Source organism: Astatotilapia calliptera, chromosome 8 (assembly GCF_900246225.1).
Source record: "Astatotilapia calliptera chromosome 8, fAstCal1.2, whole genome shotgun sequence".
Taxonomy (NCBI): domain Eukaryota; kingdom Metazoa; phylum Chordata; class Actinopteri; order Cichliformes; family Cichlidae; genus Astatotilapia; species Astatotilapia calliptera.
The window spans coordinates 3,429,415-3,443,044 of record NC_039309.1 but is presented as its reverse complement, the minus strand read 5'-3'; the positions used below and the strand labels follow the sequence as shown (position 1 = coordinate 3,443,044).

At 41.2% G+C, this 13,630-nt stretch overlaps 1 protein-coding gene across 1 annotated transcript; it reads left to right on the top strand.

Annotated features, from left to right (window-relative positions):
- The first annotated feature begins 6,902 nt into the window (after nucleotides 1–6,902).
- Nucleotides 6,903–12,778, top strand: kcnj2a (potassium inwardly rectifying channel subfamily J member 2a). The gene is made up of 2 exons (XM_026177911.1): nucleotides 6,903–7,679; nucleotides 9,644–12,778. Exon 2 carries the CDS (start codon nucleotides 9,889–9,891, stop codon nucleotides 11,164–11,166), a length of 1,278 nt encoding a protein of 425 aa, XP_026033696.1. The 5' UTR covers nucleotides 6,903–7,679; nucleotides 9,644–9,888; the 3' UTR covers nucleotides 11,167–12,778.
- The last annotated feature ends 852 nt before the right edge of the window (nucleotides 12,779–13,630 follow it).

Sequence of the window (13,630 nt, the reverse complement as noted above, 5' to 3'; positions counted from 1 at the left end):
ATGTACATTTTCCACTTTTGAACTAATGACTTTTACCGTTTCTGTGTCTAAACACGGGCACAACAATGCAGTGTAAACACAAACCCTTGTTTGGCTTATTGTCAAAATAATACTGATAGTACAGCACCTGAGCATCCGGTTTAGTACAACATTTTTTACCGCTTATTAGGTGGAGTTCTTAAAACTAGAGTTCACAGGATCAGAACATTTATCTGAAAAACACTGGAGATGAGTTCATCCACGCTCGACTACACTGGGGTACAACCAGGCTGCAATAACCACAAGTACGTAACTGTGATTACTGATTACCATGCTGACTGGATTGGGTTTAGCGGGTGTCACTCTGTGTTAAAAACACAAAGTTGTAAAACTTGCACTGAGAAATTTTTATGAGGCAAAAGTGATCATATGTATGTGTCCTTAAGGTTAAAAAATGAGTAATTATGAGCCAGGATGAGATAATCAAGAACAGCCTCTAAAGGGGAAGGCTATATGACTTTGACTCAAGAGGTCAAATATTTAATGTAAAGTTTAAAGTCTTGGCGTTGCTGATGGCAAATAAATTGAAGTCATGCAGGTAACTACAGTAACATCCCATATTATGATGTAAGTCAAAGTTTATATAACACACAGGGAAAATGTTCTGTTCTTTTATGTTTGTGGTGGAGGAATCTTTGTTTAGTAATTTTAAATAAAACCTGCTCGTCAAGCCATCTTTCTCTCTGTCTTGCACACACACAAACAAACTCATTTTTATATCTTAATTAATTGACATAATGCTTCCCTAGCCGCTTACCCTAACCATCAAAAATGAATGCCTAACCCTAATCCTTAGCCTAAACCTAACCATAACCCAACTGTAACCCTGACACTAAAACCACATTTTGAGCCTCAAAAATGCCTTCAAACGTGTGGGGACTGGCATTTTGTTCCCATACACACACACACACACACACACACACACACACACACACACACACACACACACAGAAACTTGTTTGCTTTTTGTTAAGTTAAAAAAAATGCAGATGCATAAATATTTTATGATTTGAGGAAGAGATGCGGAGAAGGCACTGTGGAAAAAAAAAAGTATTTCCAAGAAGATTTTTGTTACATCTGAAAAAAATGCTAATTATAAAAGGCTACCATTGTCAAAGATTTTAAAAAGTGATGCTTACATATATGGTTTGTGTATCAACTTTGATGATCATCCCTAAGATGGATCATGGTTTGTGTCTGAGAACAAAAGCTTTGATCGGGAAAGTCACTTTAATGTGAAGTAACCAGACAGACAACGATAACCAGATGCTCCTGCCCCACACGCTGCTTTGTGGCTTTGATTTGCACCGCTGCAGAATCCCATTAAAAACATGTATTCTTTTTCATCACGTATGTAAAACTGGTCAGTTCCAAGCGCTTGATGTTGTTCAGGCCATGGTGATGTTGCATGCTGCTTTAACGGTCTTCCCGTCAGGCAACTCAATCGCTCAGTTTTGTTCACTCAGATTCTGACTGTGTTAGAGGGTCCGACCAGCCTGGGCACGCTCTCAGTGGGCCTGATGATGCACCGTTCACCTGTAACTCTTCAGCTTTTGTTTGCTGATGTCTTCAGACAGTTTGTATCTTGCACGGAGCTCTTCAGCTCTTCTGGGAAGGCTTTCTGAAGATACTGTGGAGATTTTCACTCATTCATTTAGAAGAACATTCTTGAGGTCAGATGCTGATGTTGGACAAAAGGGCCGGGCTTGCAGTTTTCATGCTGATTCATCTCAAAGGTGTTTGATATGGTTGTGGTCTGTGTGGGCCAGTCAAGTTCTTCCACATTATACTCATCCAACCATATCACTATGGAGCTTGAATTGTGCACTGGAAAAGAACAGAGTCTTCCCCAAGCTGAAGCACAGGATTGTCCAGATGACCGAATTCACCCACTGGCCGGTCTTTTTAAACATCTATTTATAGACGCAGTGATTTTTTTCCCCTTGAAACAAAACAAGTACAACTGAAATAACGTCACAAACTTTCAGTAACACTTCACGCTGATCCTTTCATGATGAAACAGAACTTTTGGCTGCAGCTGCTTGTAAATAAAGCCTGACTTCACATTTGGAAGCTCATCTGCAACTGAAGCAAAATTTGTTTTCAGATGAACGGCGTCATCCCACAGAGGCCCCCAGGACGGCCACAGTTTAGTTTTTACAGGCCTGTCTGACCCCCTCTGTCTTATGATCACCACTGACCTCACTGCATAAGGACATTTGATTGGCTTGTTATTAGAATAGCTAAACATACACTGTTATTACAGTGAAACCAATGAGTCACTAATTTCATGGCTTTTAATGATCCTTGATGTTGACACAATACACAGAGTACCTTGAAAGCCACATTCTTGTTTTAAAGGAGGGACTAAAGAGAATTATAATTCTCAGCATCAAGAGAAAGTCCAAGTAAATTTGTAGTGTTGCTGACGAGCGGCGTGTGCGGAAGTTGGTCGATGTGAAGAGCAACATGAACAACTCTCCCTTGGACAGAGGCTTAAAAACATCTACAGTATAATTACTTTCTGTGCAGCATCTGACAACTCCAGCCACACCCATCACTCGCTGTATAGATGCCGCAGCGCCATAAAGATGTGATGCATCATTCATGAGTTCGAGTTGTATACAGGTGTACCATCTTCCTATGGCAATAATGAATAATGCAAACTTTATGCTACTACCTGCAGAAAGAAGCAGGAGGAGAACATAGAGGAATCTAGTCTGTAAGTGGAGATTAATTTTGAGAAATATAAAGAACTTAAATCATGTAATATGAGCAGAGGTGTTTCCAGGATTTTACAAATGGGTGTGGCACGTGCCCCCCAGAAGGGTTACCGGACATCAGAAAATTATATCAGAAATAAACACCAAACAAAATCAATTGAATACTGGTTGACATTCTGCTTCTATAAACATGTGAGATTCAATTTAAAATATATATTTTAATATCTGTATAGCAACAAAGCACAACAACATTTGCCTTAAGTCACTGTATACTGTAAGATAAGGACGCTACAATAATACAGAGAAAACAGAAAGACCCCAACAATCAGACGAACCCCTATGAGCTAGCACTCTGCTGACAGTGGGAAGGAAAAACTCCCTTTTTACAGGAGGAAACCTCTAATAATAATAACAATAATGCATTTTATTTGAGGGTGCCTTTCTAAAACCCAAGGTCACCTTACAAAGAGAAAAAGATATCAATATAACAGTAGATTAAAATTAATTAAAATGAAAAAACAACAACAAATAAAAACAAAAAAACAAATAAACAAGATTTGACAGCAAGTAGGATCTGTATTAAAGCGAGTAACCCAGTTTAAACAAGTAGGTTTTGAGCTGTGACTTAAATAAGAGAAGGGAATCTATATTTGTTAAGATGGAAGGAAGTGAGCTCCAGAGCCGAGGAGCAGAGCGACTGAAAGCTCTGTGCCCCACAGTGATGAGACGAGCAGAAGGAACAAGAAGATGAGTGGTAGATGAAGATCTGAGAGAGCGGGAAACTGTGGTGATATGAAGCAGATCACAGAGATAAGGAGGGTCAAGGTTATGAATGCACTTAAACATGAGAACTAAGATTTTAAAGCTTATCCTGGCTTCTATGGGCAACCAGTGAAGCTGTTGAAGAATTGGTAATATGGTCTCTTAAGGGAGTACGAGTTATGACCTGAGCTGCAGAATTCTGAAGAAGCTGAAGTTTATGGAGGGACTTATTGGGGAGAGCAAACAAGAGGGAGCTGCAATAATTGATCCAGGAAGTAATAAGACTATGGACAAAGATTGCAGCAGCATGGGGAGTAAGGAAGGGACGAAGTCGGTTAATGTTACGCAAGTGAAAGTACGCAGACCGGGTTATGTAATTAATGTGAGACTGAAATGCGAGAGTACTGTCAAGTATGACACCCTAACTCTTTACCTGTGGGGAAGGAAGGGTGGGGGAATTGTCAATATTAATGGAGAAACTGTGAAATTTGGTTAAGATAGAGGCTGTACCAATGAGTAAAACTTCTGTTTTATTACTGTTAAGTTTGTAGGAGAACCATGATCTAATCTCCATAAGGCAGTTCGAGAGGAAGGTAGGTGGAAGGGATGAATTAGGTTTGGAGGAAACCTAATTTGCCGTATAGGCAAATGCTAAGGGCGCCGTCCATCAGGGGGCGCCACGCCAGTGCCACAAATGTTGAAAAAAAAAAAAAAGTTGGTACTATTATTTCTAAATACAAAAAATAATCCCACGTTAATTAAAATGCAAAGTAAAGCTTATTTAATAGAAATATTATTTGTTACAACATTACACTACACTGCTGATGTAGGGGGGCGCCACCTAAAATCTTGCCTAGGGCGCCAGATTGGTTAGGGCCGTTTCTGCCCATAAGGGACAACTTGGCAAAGAACCAATTTGTTCCTGCTTTGTTGCCAACAGAAAGCAGTCTCAGTAAGTTTAGACTGTGTTGAAGAATGAAGTTGCTCATACCAAATGTTGACTTTCAATGTCATTAGACTTGTAGAAAACTCTGTTTACTGTATTTCCATGTATACTTGCACACTGTAATAAATCATTGCATCCATTTCCATAGCAAAAACAAATAAATGGGTGGTTCAAGACTTTTGCACAACAGTTTAGATAGATAGATAGATAGATAGATAGATAGATAGATAGATAGATAGATAGATAGATAGATAGATAGATAGATAGATAGATAGATAGATAGATAGATAGATAGATAGATAGATAGATAGATAGATAGATAGATAGATAGATAGATAGATAGATAGATAGATAGATAGATAGATAGATAGATAGATAGATAGATAGATAGATAGATAGATAGATAGATAGATAGATAGATAGATAGATAGATAGATAGATAGATAGATAGATAGATAGATAGATAGATAGATAGATAGATAGATAGATAGATAGATAGATAGATAGATAGATAGATAGATAGATAGATAGATAGATAGATAGATAGAATGCCTTTATTGTCACTGTACAGTTGTACAATGAGATACAGACCATCTCCTGCAAAACTAATCATGTTTTGTTTTTTTAAATTCCAAGAAAACTGATTTAGTTACCTCTATTTTTATCTTAAACTTAACACTAAAGCCTGCTGGCTCCCATGGGTTTTAGTTTTTTAGAGTTTGCACCTTCTAAAATATGTTCAAACATGTGTTTGAGCTCTGGTGGACAGCAGACACACGCCTGTGCTAGCCGAACCAGGGAGGACCGCCACAGCTTGAATGAAGACACTTGTATCCAACTGGGCATTTTCTTTGTCACATATAGCCCCGTCATGATCAGCTTCCATGTGTGTATTCTGTGTGATAAAAACATAAATCTACTATTAAAAGATGAAATACATTATAAAGAGCAGGTGAGATACAGCTAACAGTTGTCTTTGGACACAGAGGACTTGCTAACATCTGCTAAATGAAGCTAGACCATAACACTCCCCACCAAGTCTCAGCTATAGCACAGAGGCTAACAGTAGCTTGGCTAACAGTAAAACACAAACAGACTTCCACACATAGTCAGTCTCTCTCTGTATAATCGCTTAAAGACAGAAAATTGGACCCAGAGTGTACTGGAAAACAAAACAACACAGCACTCATCACTCCTACAGAAATAAATATATTCAGATCTATATTTATACACATGCATTACTTACTCTTGGCATTAAGGATGCAAAAAAGCAGTTTTGCAAATGTTAGCTCTGAAGATCCAGCTTTTGTTCCTGCTTGTGGTGGGTCCACATTAGGAAACATGATTAGAGACTATAATAGAGACACAAAGAGCAGAGTAAATATGAAGCCAGCAGCCATTTAGCTTACATCAGGAACACAACTGGAAAAAGGAGTTCATGAGAGCTGGCATGACTCTGTCCACTGGTACCAAAACCAGCAGCTCGAAGATTAGCAATGAATTATATCATGTTTATTCTCTGCATAAAACAATTTGATGGTTTAAAGCGGGGATACTGTTCATGCTCGTTAGGATAACTGGTGAGTCTACATTGGCTGTAGATGTGACCGCATGTGGCTGCGTATGATGAACTGGTGAGCTGTCCAGGCTGTAGCCCTCCATTCACCCTCTCAGGCTATTAAAAAGGCCAACAACAATCATTATTGGCCAGTGGCTCAGAAATCTCAGCGCCTTCTCAGTCCTGCATTAGTTTAAAAGGCTAAAAACACAAGCATTGGAGTGCAAAAGGCTGAAAAATCTAGTCTTTACTGATGTCAAAACGTTGTAATTAACATCAAGACTCTACCGTGTTTACATATTTCATCTGAATTCTCCAGACATGGTGCTGCCGTGACACAAAGCTGCTTGAAGAGGTCAGCCCGAGTTCCCCTCTGTCACATTTCAGAGCTCTCTGTGTGGGAGGCACTGGCGTGGTTAATTCCAGTCTCCAGCTCTCCACCTTGTGGTCCACATGCAGCACCGACCCGCTGCATGTGTCGCTCCCTTTATTGCTGGAAATTGGGCATGGAAAGCAAACACACATAGGGCGCACAGCTCACTGACACAGGTGGTTTGGGCTAAATATATGCGCTGCTATAAATACCCAGAACTAAAAATAAAACTAACAAAAGGCTTGGTGAAAAAGCACGCAGTTGCGGGTAATGTTTATCATGAATTAGTAAGCAGGAAGAATGATTTAGTCAATGGCTTTAAGGCAGCACAACTACTAGCCTGGCCTAAAATTATAGGGCAACAGATGCACAGTCTAAACATCCGAAGCAACTCGATAGCTCAGTGGAGAAAGACTGTCATATCATAATACAGGCATGTAGGCCTTTATTGAGTGAGTCATTCTTTCCAACAGAGCACATTTTCCATACTCACATTAAAAAAGAAGATCTAAGAAAACAGCGAATATCACAGAAAAAAAAAAAGAATGACAAGCAAACTGTCAGGAGCAGGTGGGAAGAGGCGTGGAAGTCCCAGATTCCTCGAGTTTGAAAGGGATTAAAAAACGGATTTTCTTCTGTTTGTGTTACTAGGATAAAGTAGTTGCACACCACCTTTAACGCATTTATCTTAGCCGCAAACTTCATCCAAATGTACCACGTGGACGTTTTGTTTTCTAGACCCATGAAAATAATATTTATATTTATGCCGCTTCGTGTTTTAACTTTTCGCCCTCACCCCTCGTTTTTTATATTTATCGCGTCGTGGCCCAGCTACAGTGTAATTGCTCGCCATTCCTTCTTGTTGTGTCCTGTTCTCATCGCTCGCGTGGATCAAACGCTCGAAATGACAGAAAAAACAGCGAGTTATTACGCCTCTACCACGGTGCGCGTTCGCCCCCCCCCCCTCCCTCCTCCCAGTCATTGGCCGGGCGCGGAGCCGGTGGGCGGGCCGTGCCGGTGCGCTACTGTTTAAAATGCTTTGGGGGAACTCAGTGCGAAGCACATAGTAGAGACCGGTCTTCCAGAGAGATGAGAGAAGGTTTGTGGTTTTATCCTGTTGATTCCAAAATAATAATAATACAAAACTGAAAATAAGCAGACGCACGGAGACGACGCTGGTTGTAAAAGAATCCGCAAAAGCCCCCCCAAAAACCCAAGAGGAAGTCTGGATTACTATTTCACCGAGGTGATTCCAACCGGTCTACAAATGAGCAACAGGTAGATGAGACGATATTTTCTTTTAAGTCGTTCCTTGTACAGATCTACTGCTCTTGCGCTTTAATGTAAGATGTTATGCTTTATTAGGTGCTTTACGCATGTCTGAGGAGCGTGTGTGATGGTTTGATTCTCCACACGCAAGCTCCCTGGCTTCTCTGTTGTCACAGAAGTCAGATGGCCCGCCAAAAGTTTGACTTTATCATGTCATAACCGCTTCAAGCTTCACACTGAGGTCCCGAGTGTGACGCTGCGGTTGAAGCGAAACCTGCGGGTCTTTGTCAGTCTGAGGGTCTGTCCGTCTCTGTGCGGGTGATTGCATCAGAAGGCAGCTCCTTTTTTCCCCTCGCACCTGTTAACATTTGTCGCTGGCATCTGGTGCAGCCTGAGAGCAGCTCTGCCCGCCTCTTTACGATTAGATACTCTTTTAGCGACGTTTAAAAGGCTAAAAAAAAGTGTATACAGCAATAATAATAATAAAACAACAGTTTTGATTTTGAGTTTACTTATTCAGGAAATGTTGTACAACTGTTTTTTTTTTCTAAAATAGTTAAAAATAGTTAAATATTCGGTTGTTTTGAATGAGAAAAGGAAAACACGCTGTATTCGTGCAGTTTTTCTGTACTGCGCACTTAAGCCACCGTGTGAAGAAAAAATACACACTGGTCAACAGTGCAGCTTACACTGCAATCAGCATGCACATTAAATGATGTACTGATGGGCTGAACTTTACTCAACTGTGCCTTCTCTCGTTTTTTTGAAGTTAAATCAAAGTAAGTAAAAGCCCAAATTGCATCAGCCAGTTAAACATCCTGCAGGTGTGAAACTTCAGTATGACTCAGCTGTGGCAACATATTCTGTGCTTTAAGGGTGCATGTGATACCCTCCAGGCCCGGAGGAACTTTCTGCTCTCTGCTGCCAACTTCTTTCCCATCTTAAAGCCTCATGCCACAAGGAGAAATCGATCCTAACAAACGCAGAAAAAACATAACAGGGCACTGGAGGCAGTGCTAGGTCGATATAGACCCTGTTGCTAGGAAAATTAATGAGAGGTGTTTTAGTTGTGCTGAGAAAATCCTCGTGGGGCAGCTGTTATCGCAGCAGAGAGGAGAAACCCCTGAGGGCTTTCTGAACGTCAACAAGCTGCATGTCTCTTATGCACACGTTTTTTCCTCAAAACCTATCAAAAAATGACAAATTTCCACCCTGAAACTGACCTGGTGAAAGCTGAATCAAGTTGAATGTTTTCACACATTTAGTGTCTCCTTGAAACCTTAAAATCTTTCTTACTAGCTAGATGATGTCATAATAATGGTAGTAGTACATAATAAAATGAACTTTAAGTTGCGTTAGCTAAACAGCTCGGGTGATTTTCACCTCACTGAGCACCTAGATGCATCTACGTCTGATTTTTTTTATTTTTTATTTTTTTGGGAGGGGGGATTTTCAGTCGCAGGTTGTTGTGCATGCTCAAATTTTGCTGAATATTGTTTGAGGGATGAGAGGAAGGAAAATAGTTTGCATATCTGGGCTTTCTCAGTGTAAATAGTTTACATAATCCATCAGCAGTGCAAGACCAGCAGCACGAGATCCCATAGAAACACAGCAGCCCGCAGTCTGGCAAGAAATGACCAGGTCAGCATGGCACAGCCAAGAAAAATAAGTCCACTTTGTAAATGGCCAATAACGGGACCTGAGTGCAATTACTGTGTGGCCTCTCTCAGTGGAAGCTGAAATGTTAGATGAGGGTTAAATATCACTGTTGTTGTTTGTCATAACAGGATGAAATATTGTTGGCACAGAGGTGAGCTTTTCTGGCCCCGTGTATTAAGTTCTTGATGGTTTTTCTCAGGCTGCATGCACGTCTGACAAGCTATTGGGATTTCATGTTCAGCAGGCTCACTTACCTTTATGTATCTGGATGCTAGTTTTCCTAATTGACACCTTCTGTCTCTGTTTCCTTGTAGCACTTGACATTGATGAGGCCCAGTCGCCCAATGAAAGAGGAGTGACCACTTCACCCTCCTTTTGTTGCACTGCATCCAGAGGCCAGTGAGGCTGAAGAGGGATCCCTTCAGCCCGCCTCATTTTGTAACCATTTCCTCTCTGAGTTGGTCCCAGAAGTGTTTCAAAACTGTTTCTCCAACGCTTTTTCCAGAAACTTAGACTGTTTTCCAAAGCAGAAGCAGCACAGCCCTCCCAGACTGAGGTGATGGGAAGCGTGCGAGCCAGCCGCTACAGCATTGTGTCATCAGAGGAGGACGGCATGAAGCTTGCCACAATGGCAGTACCCAACGGCAACAGCAAGGGCAAGGTGCACACGAGGCACCAGCCGCAGAGCAGATTTGTAAAGAAGGACGGTCACTGCAACGTGCAGTTCATCAACGTGAGCGAGAAGGGTCAGCGGTACTTGGCTGACATCTTTACCACATGTGTGGACATCCGCTGGAGGTGGATGTTCATCATCTTCTGCCTGGCCTTCCTCCTGTCCTGGCTGTTTTTTGGCTGCGTCTTCTGGCTGGTGGCCATCTTTCACGGGGACTTAGAAAATAATGACCATCCATGTGTCTCCAATGTTAGTAGCTTCACTGGTGCCTTCCTGTTCTCCATTGAGACTCAAACGACGATCGGTTATGGCTTCAGATACGTAACGGAGGAGTGCCCAGTGGCTGTCTTTATGGTGGTGTTCCAGAGCATTGTGGGCTGCATCATTGACGCCTTCATCATTGGTGCAGTCATGGCAAAAATGGCAAAGCCCAAGAAGAGGAATGAAACACTGGTTTTCAGCCATAACGCTACAGTGGCCATGAGGGACAACAAGCTCTGTCTGATGTGGCGTGTGGGCAACTTAAGGAAGAGCCACCTGGTCGAGGCACATGTGAGAGCCCAGCTTCTCAAATCCCGAACAACAGCGGAGGGAGAGTACATCCCCCTCGACCAGATGGACATAGATGTGGGCTTTGACAGCGGAGTCGACCGCATCTTCCTGGTCTCCCCGATCACCATTGTACACGAGATCGATGAGGACAGCCCTTTCTATGACATGAGCAAACAGGACCTGGAGAACTCGGAGTTTGAAATCGTAGTCATCTTGGAGGGCATGGTCGAGGCGACGGCGATGACCACACAGTGCCGAAGCTCCTATGTCGCCAGCGAGATCCTCTGGGGCCATCGCTTTGAGCCCGTGCTCTTCGAGGAAAAGAACTATTACAAGGTGGACTACTCCCGCTTCCATAAGACATACGAGGTGTCGAGCACCCCTCTGTGCTGCGCCAGAGACCTGGCAGAGAAAAAATTCATTCTCTCAAACTCCAACTCCTTCTGCTACGAAAACGAGATGGCTCTGGACAACAAAGAGGACACAGACGAGGGGAACGGGGGCAGCGTCGGCCCTGATGGCACTCAGACAGACAACATCTCAGAGAGCGAACATAACCAAGCCATGGTGCCTCTAGAGCCCCGGCCTCTGAGACGAGAGTCCGAAATATGACTGTTAAGACATCTCGTGAGAGATTTTCCGAGAGTCGCATCTCTGCTCTGAAAAGGCACTACGAGCCAAGCTGGGTTAGAGTTAGAGGCCAACCCAAACGGTACTGCTGTGGAAAGTGGCAGTGAGGTGTAAGACTTTGTCCTGATGAGTCTGCTTGAACTTTGCTAACAGCATGACAAAACACAGCACTATGAACCACTTGCATATCGCAGAATGAATTCTCCATCAAGTCCCCATGAATGTGTGCTCAGTGTCCGGTGACTGCAGAGAGGACGGAGGCTATTGCAATGACTTGAAAACTGCAGGCATGTCTCAGTTGCTCTGTCCAGCGAGAATGACGCTCTTTCAGAAAGGTGTTTTGTTTTTTTGTTTTTTTAAGTTCTCTAGTGCTGCTAGAAAAAGTGGAAGTTACACAAAAAACCCTTTAAAACACTTTCATTTTGACACTGTCACAGAACCAAAGAGTTAAGAAATCGGATGTCTGGAACAAAGAAGGTACACGTTGTTTGTTCATGAGCTGGCCTCATAGCAGATGTCACTGAATGCAGTTTTCGCCTGCAATAACCTGTAGAGAACTTTCCTTTGACTCGATAGCACTGATTCTCTCAGCTTTGTGCTTTTGCAGAAAATGTTTGAGCTGGTCAGACTGATAGAAACATGCCTGCTTGCGTCAAGAGAGCCGAGCAGGGTAGTATTAACGACATCAAACTGACAGAAATCATTAATTTAAACTGAGACTGGGGTAATATGAGAATCTGAATGTTCTTAAAAGTGCTGCTATGATGTTGCTTCTTTTTTTTTTGATAATGACTATGACAATGCCAAAGAGTATTATTAATATTATTATTATTTTTATTATTATAGTTATGTTTCTGAAAAAAAAAACAATTAGATTTGGTACAGAAAACGTAGAAAGTTTAGGCCGTTTAATGTAAGGTTTGTTTTTCAAAAACGTGTACAGTTTCTTTTCTTTTCTTTCTTTTTTAAAATGTCGATTATCTGTATCTGGAGCCATTTCATCAAGCCGTAATCTGGACCCGTGTAATGAAGAAGGTGGTCATGTAGTGGTAAAAAAGCAACACTGACGAGTTCTTTTGATGGGCCAGATTTTTCATCTTAAACACAAGAGTTCATTTCAAGGCAAACCTTTATTTTTAAGGTTTGAAAATACGAGTCAGTGTATTGGTGTCAAAAAATCAAATACACTAAAAGAAATTTTTAAATAAATAAATATCAAGTCTCTACGTACAGCCGGTTTCCCTTTGTGCTGAACTAGAAATCGGCCTCAACACCACTGGAGTTTTCATTCTCTGTTGTAACGCTTTTGTTTTACTTGAGAATGTAAGATTTCAAAGAAACAAAAGTACTGTAACTGCACAAGAGTTTGCATCAATACACGTTTATATCCTGTATCTTTTGTGACAGAAAGCCGCTGGGCTCAATAGGCAGATCCTACACGTGTAAATACCTCCCTCCCTGTTGCAGTTGTTTTGTATCAGTCTTCCAAATGTACTGCAAAACCACAGAATGTACAGATTTTGTATTATTATTATTATTATATTGTACATGGTATTATATTGTTCTTTTACAATAAAAAGTCAATCGGAATCAACTCGTGTTGCTGGTTTAAATATCTTCTAAAGGGGCAAAGACTATTTTGCATTAATTGTTGCAAATGCAAACACAATGTGAGTGAATTCAGAAGCATCAATTCTTGCGGTACTGTAGAAGTTTAATTTCCGGAGGAAATGATGAAAAATCTTATTTTGAGCAAAAGTCTGTAAAATTTCTCAGCATCTTTTGACACTTTTTATTCATTTTGGTAATAAAAGACATAAACGCCCAACTAAAAAGCCTAAAAAGTGCCCCGAGGCTTTTTAAGCGGTGAGAATGGCTTCAAGAAGGACTTTGGTTTATCTCAGGCAGGATGTTTGGTTTCAAAGTGCGTCGATAGCCTGGTTGGCACCATGTTAGCATTACTCAACTACCCCTAACAGACTTCCGTCACTGGTTCAGCTGAAGATCATAAAATGGCTATTGTCTACTGGAATGAATGCTCGTAAAGAACTGATAGAGTAGATCAACATTTCATTCAGAAATTTTTGTGCCCCTGTGTAATAATGTCTTCATGTCTTCTATAATAATGCATGGCAGGGTTAGTGGCTGCAGGCAGTCAGTGCAATTAGCTTTCACATCAACCTGCTTTTTTAGTTAGTAAGTCATTTTTTAAATATTATGCATTTATCTATTCATCTATTTACATTCTACAAATGAGACTTACAGACTAACTTAAGGAAACAAGAAGGGAAAATGGATCATTATCAGCATAATTAAACCCAGATCCACAGTCTCTTATTCATGGATTCATCAAATTTAGTTTCTTTCCTCTTAAATGATTTTTAAGATTAAAGGTGCAATTCATAAAGTAGCACAACCCAAAGCTTAACAAATGTGTGACTCTCAG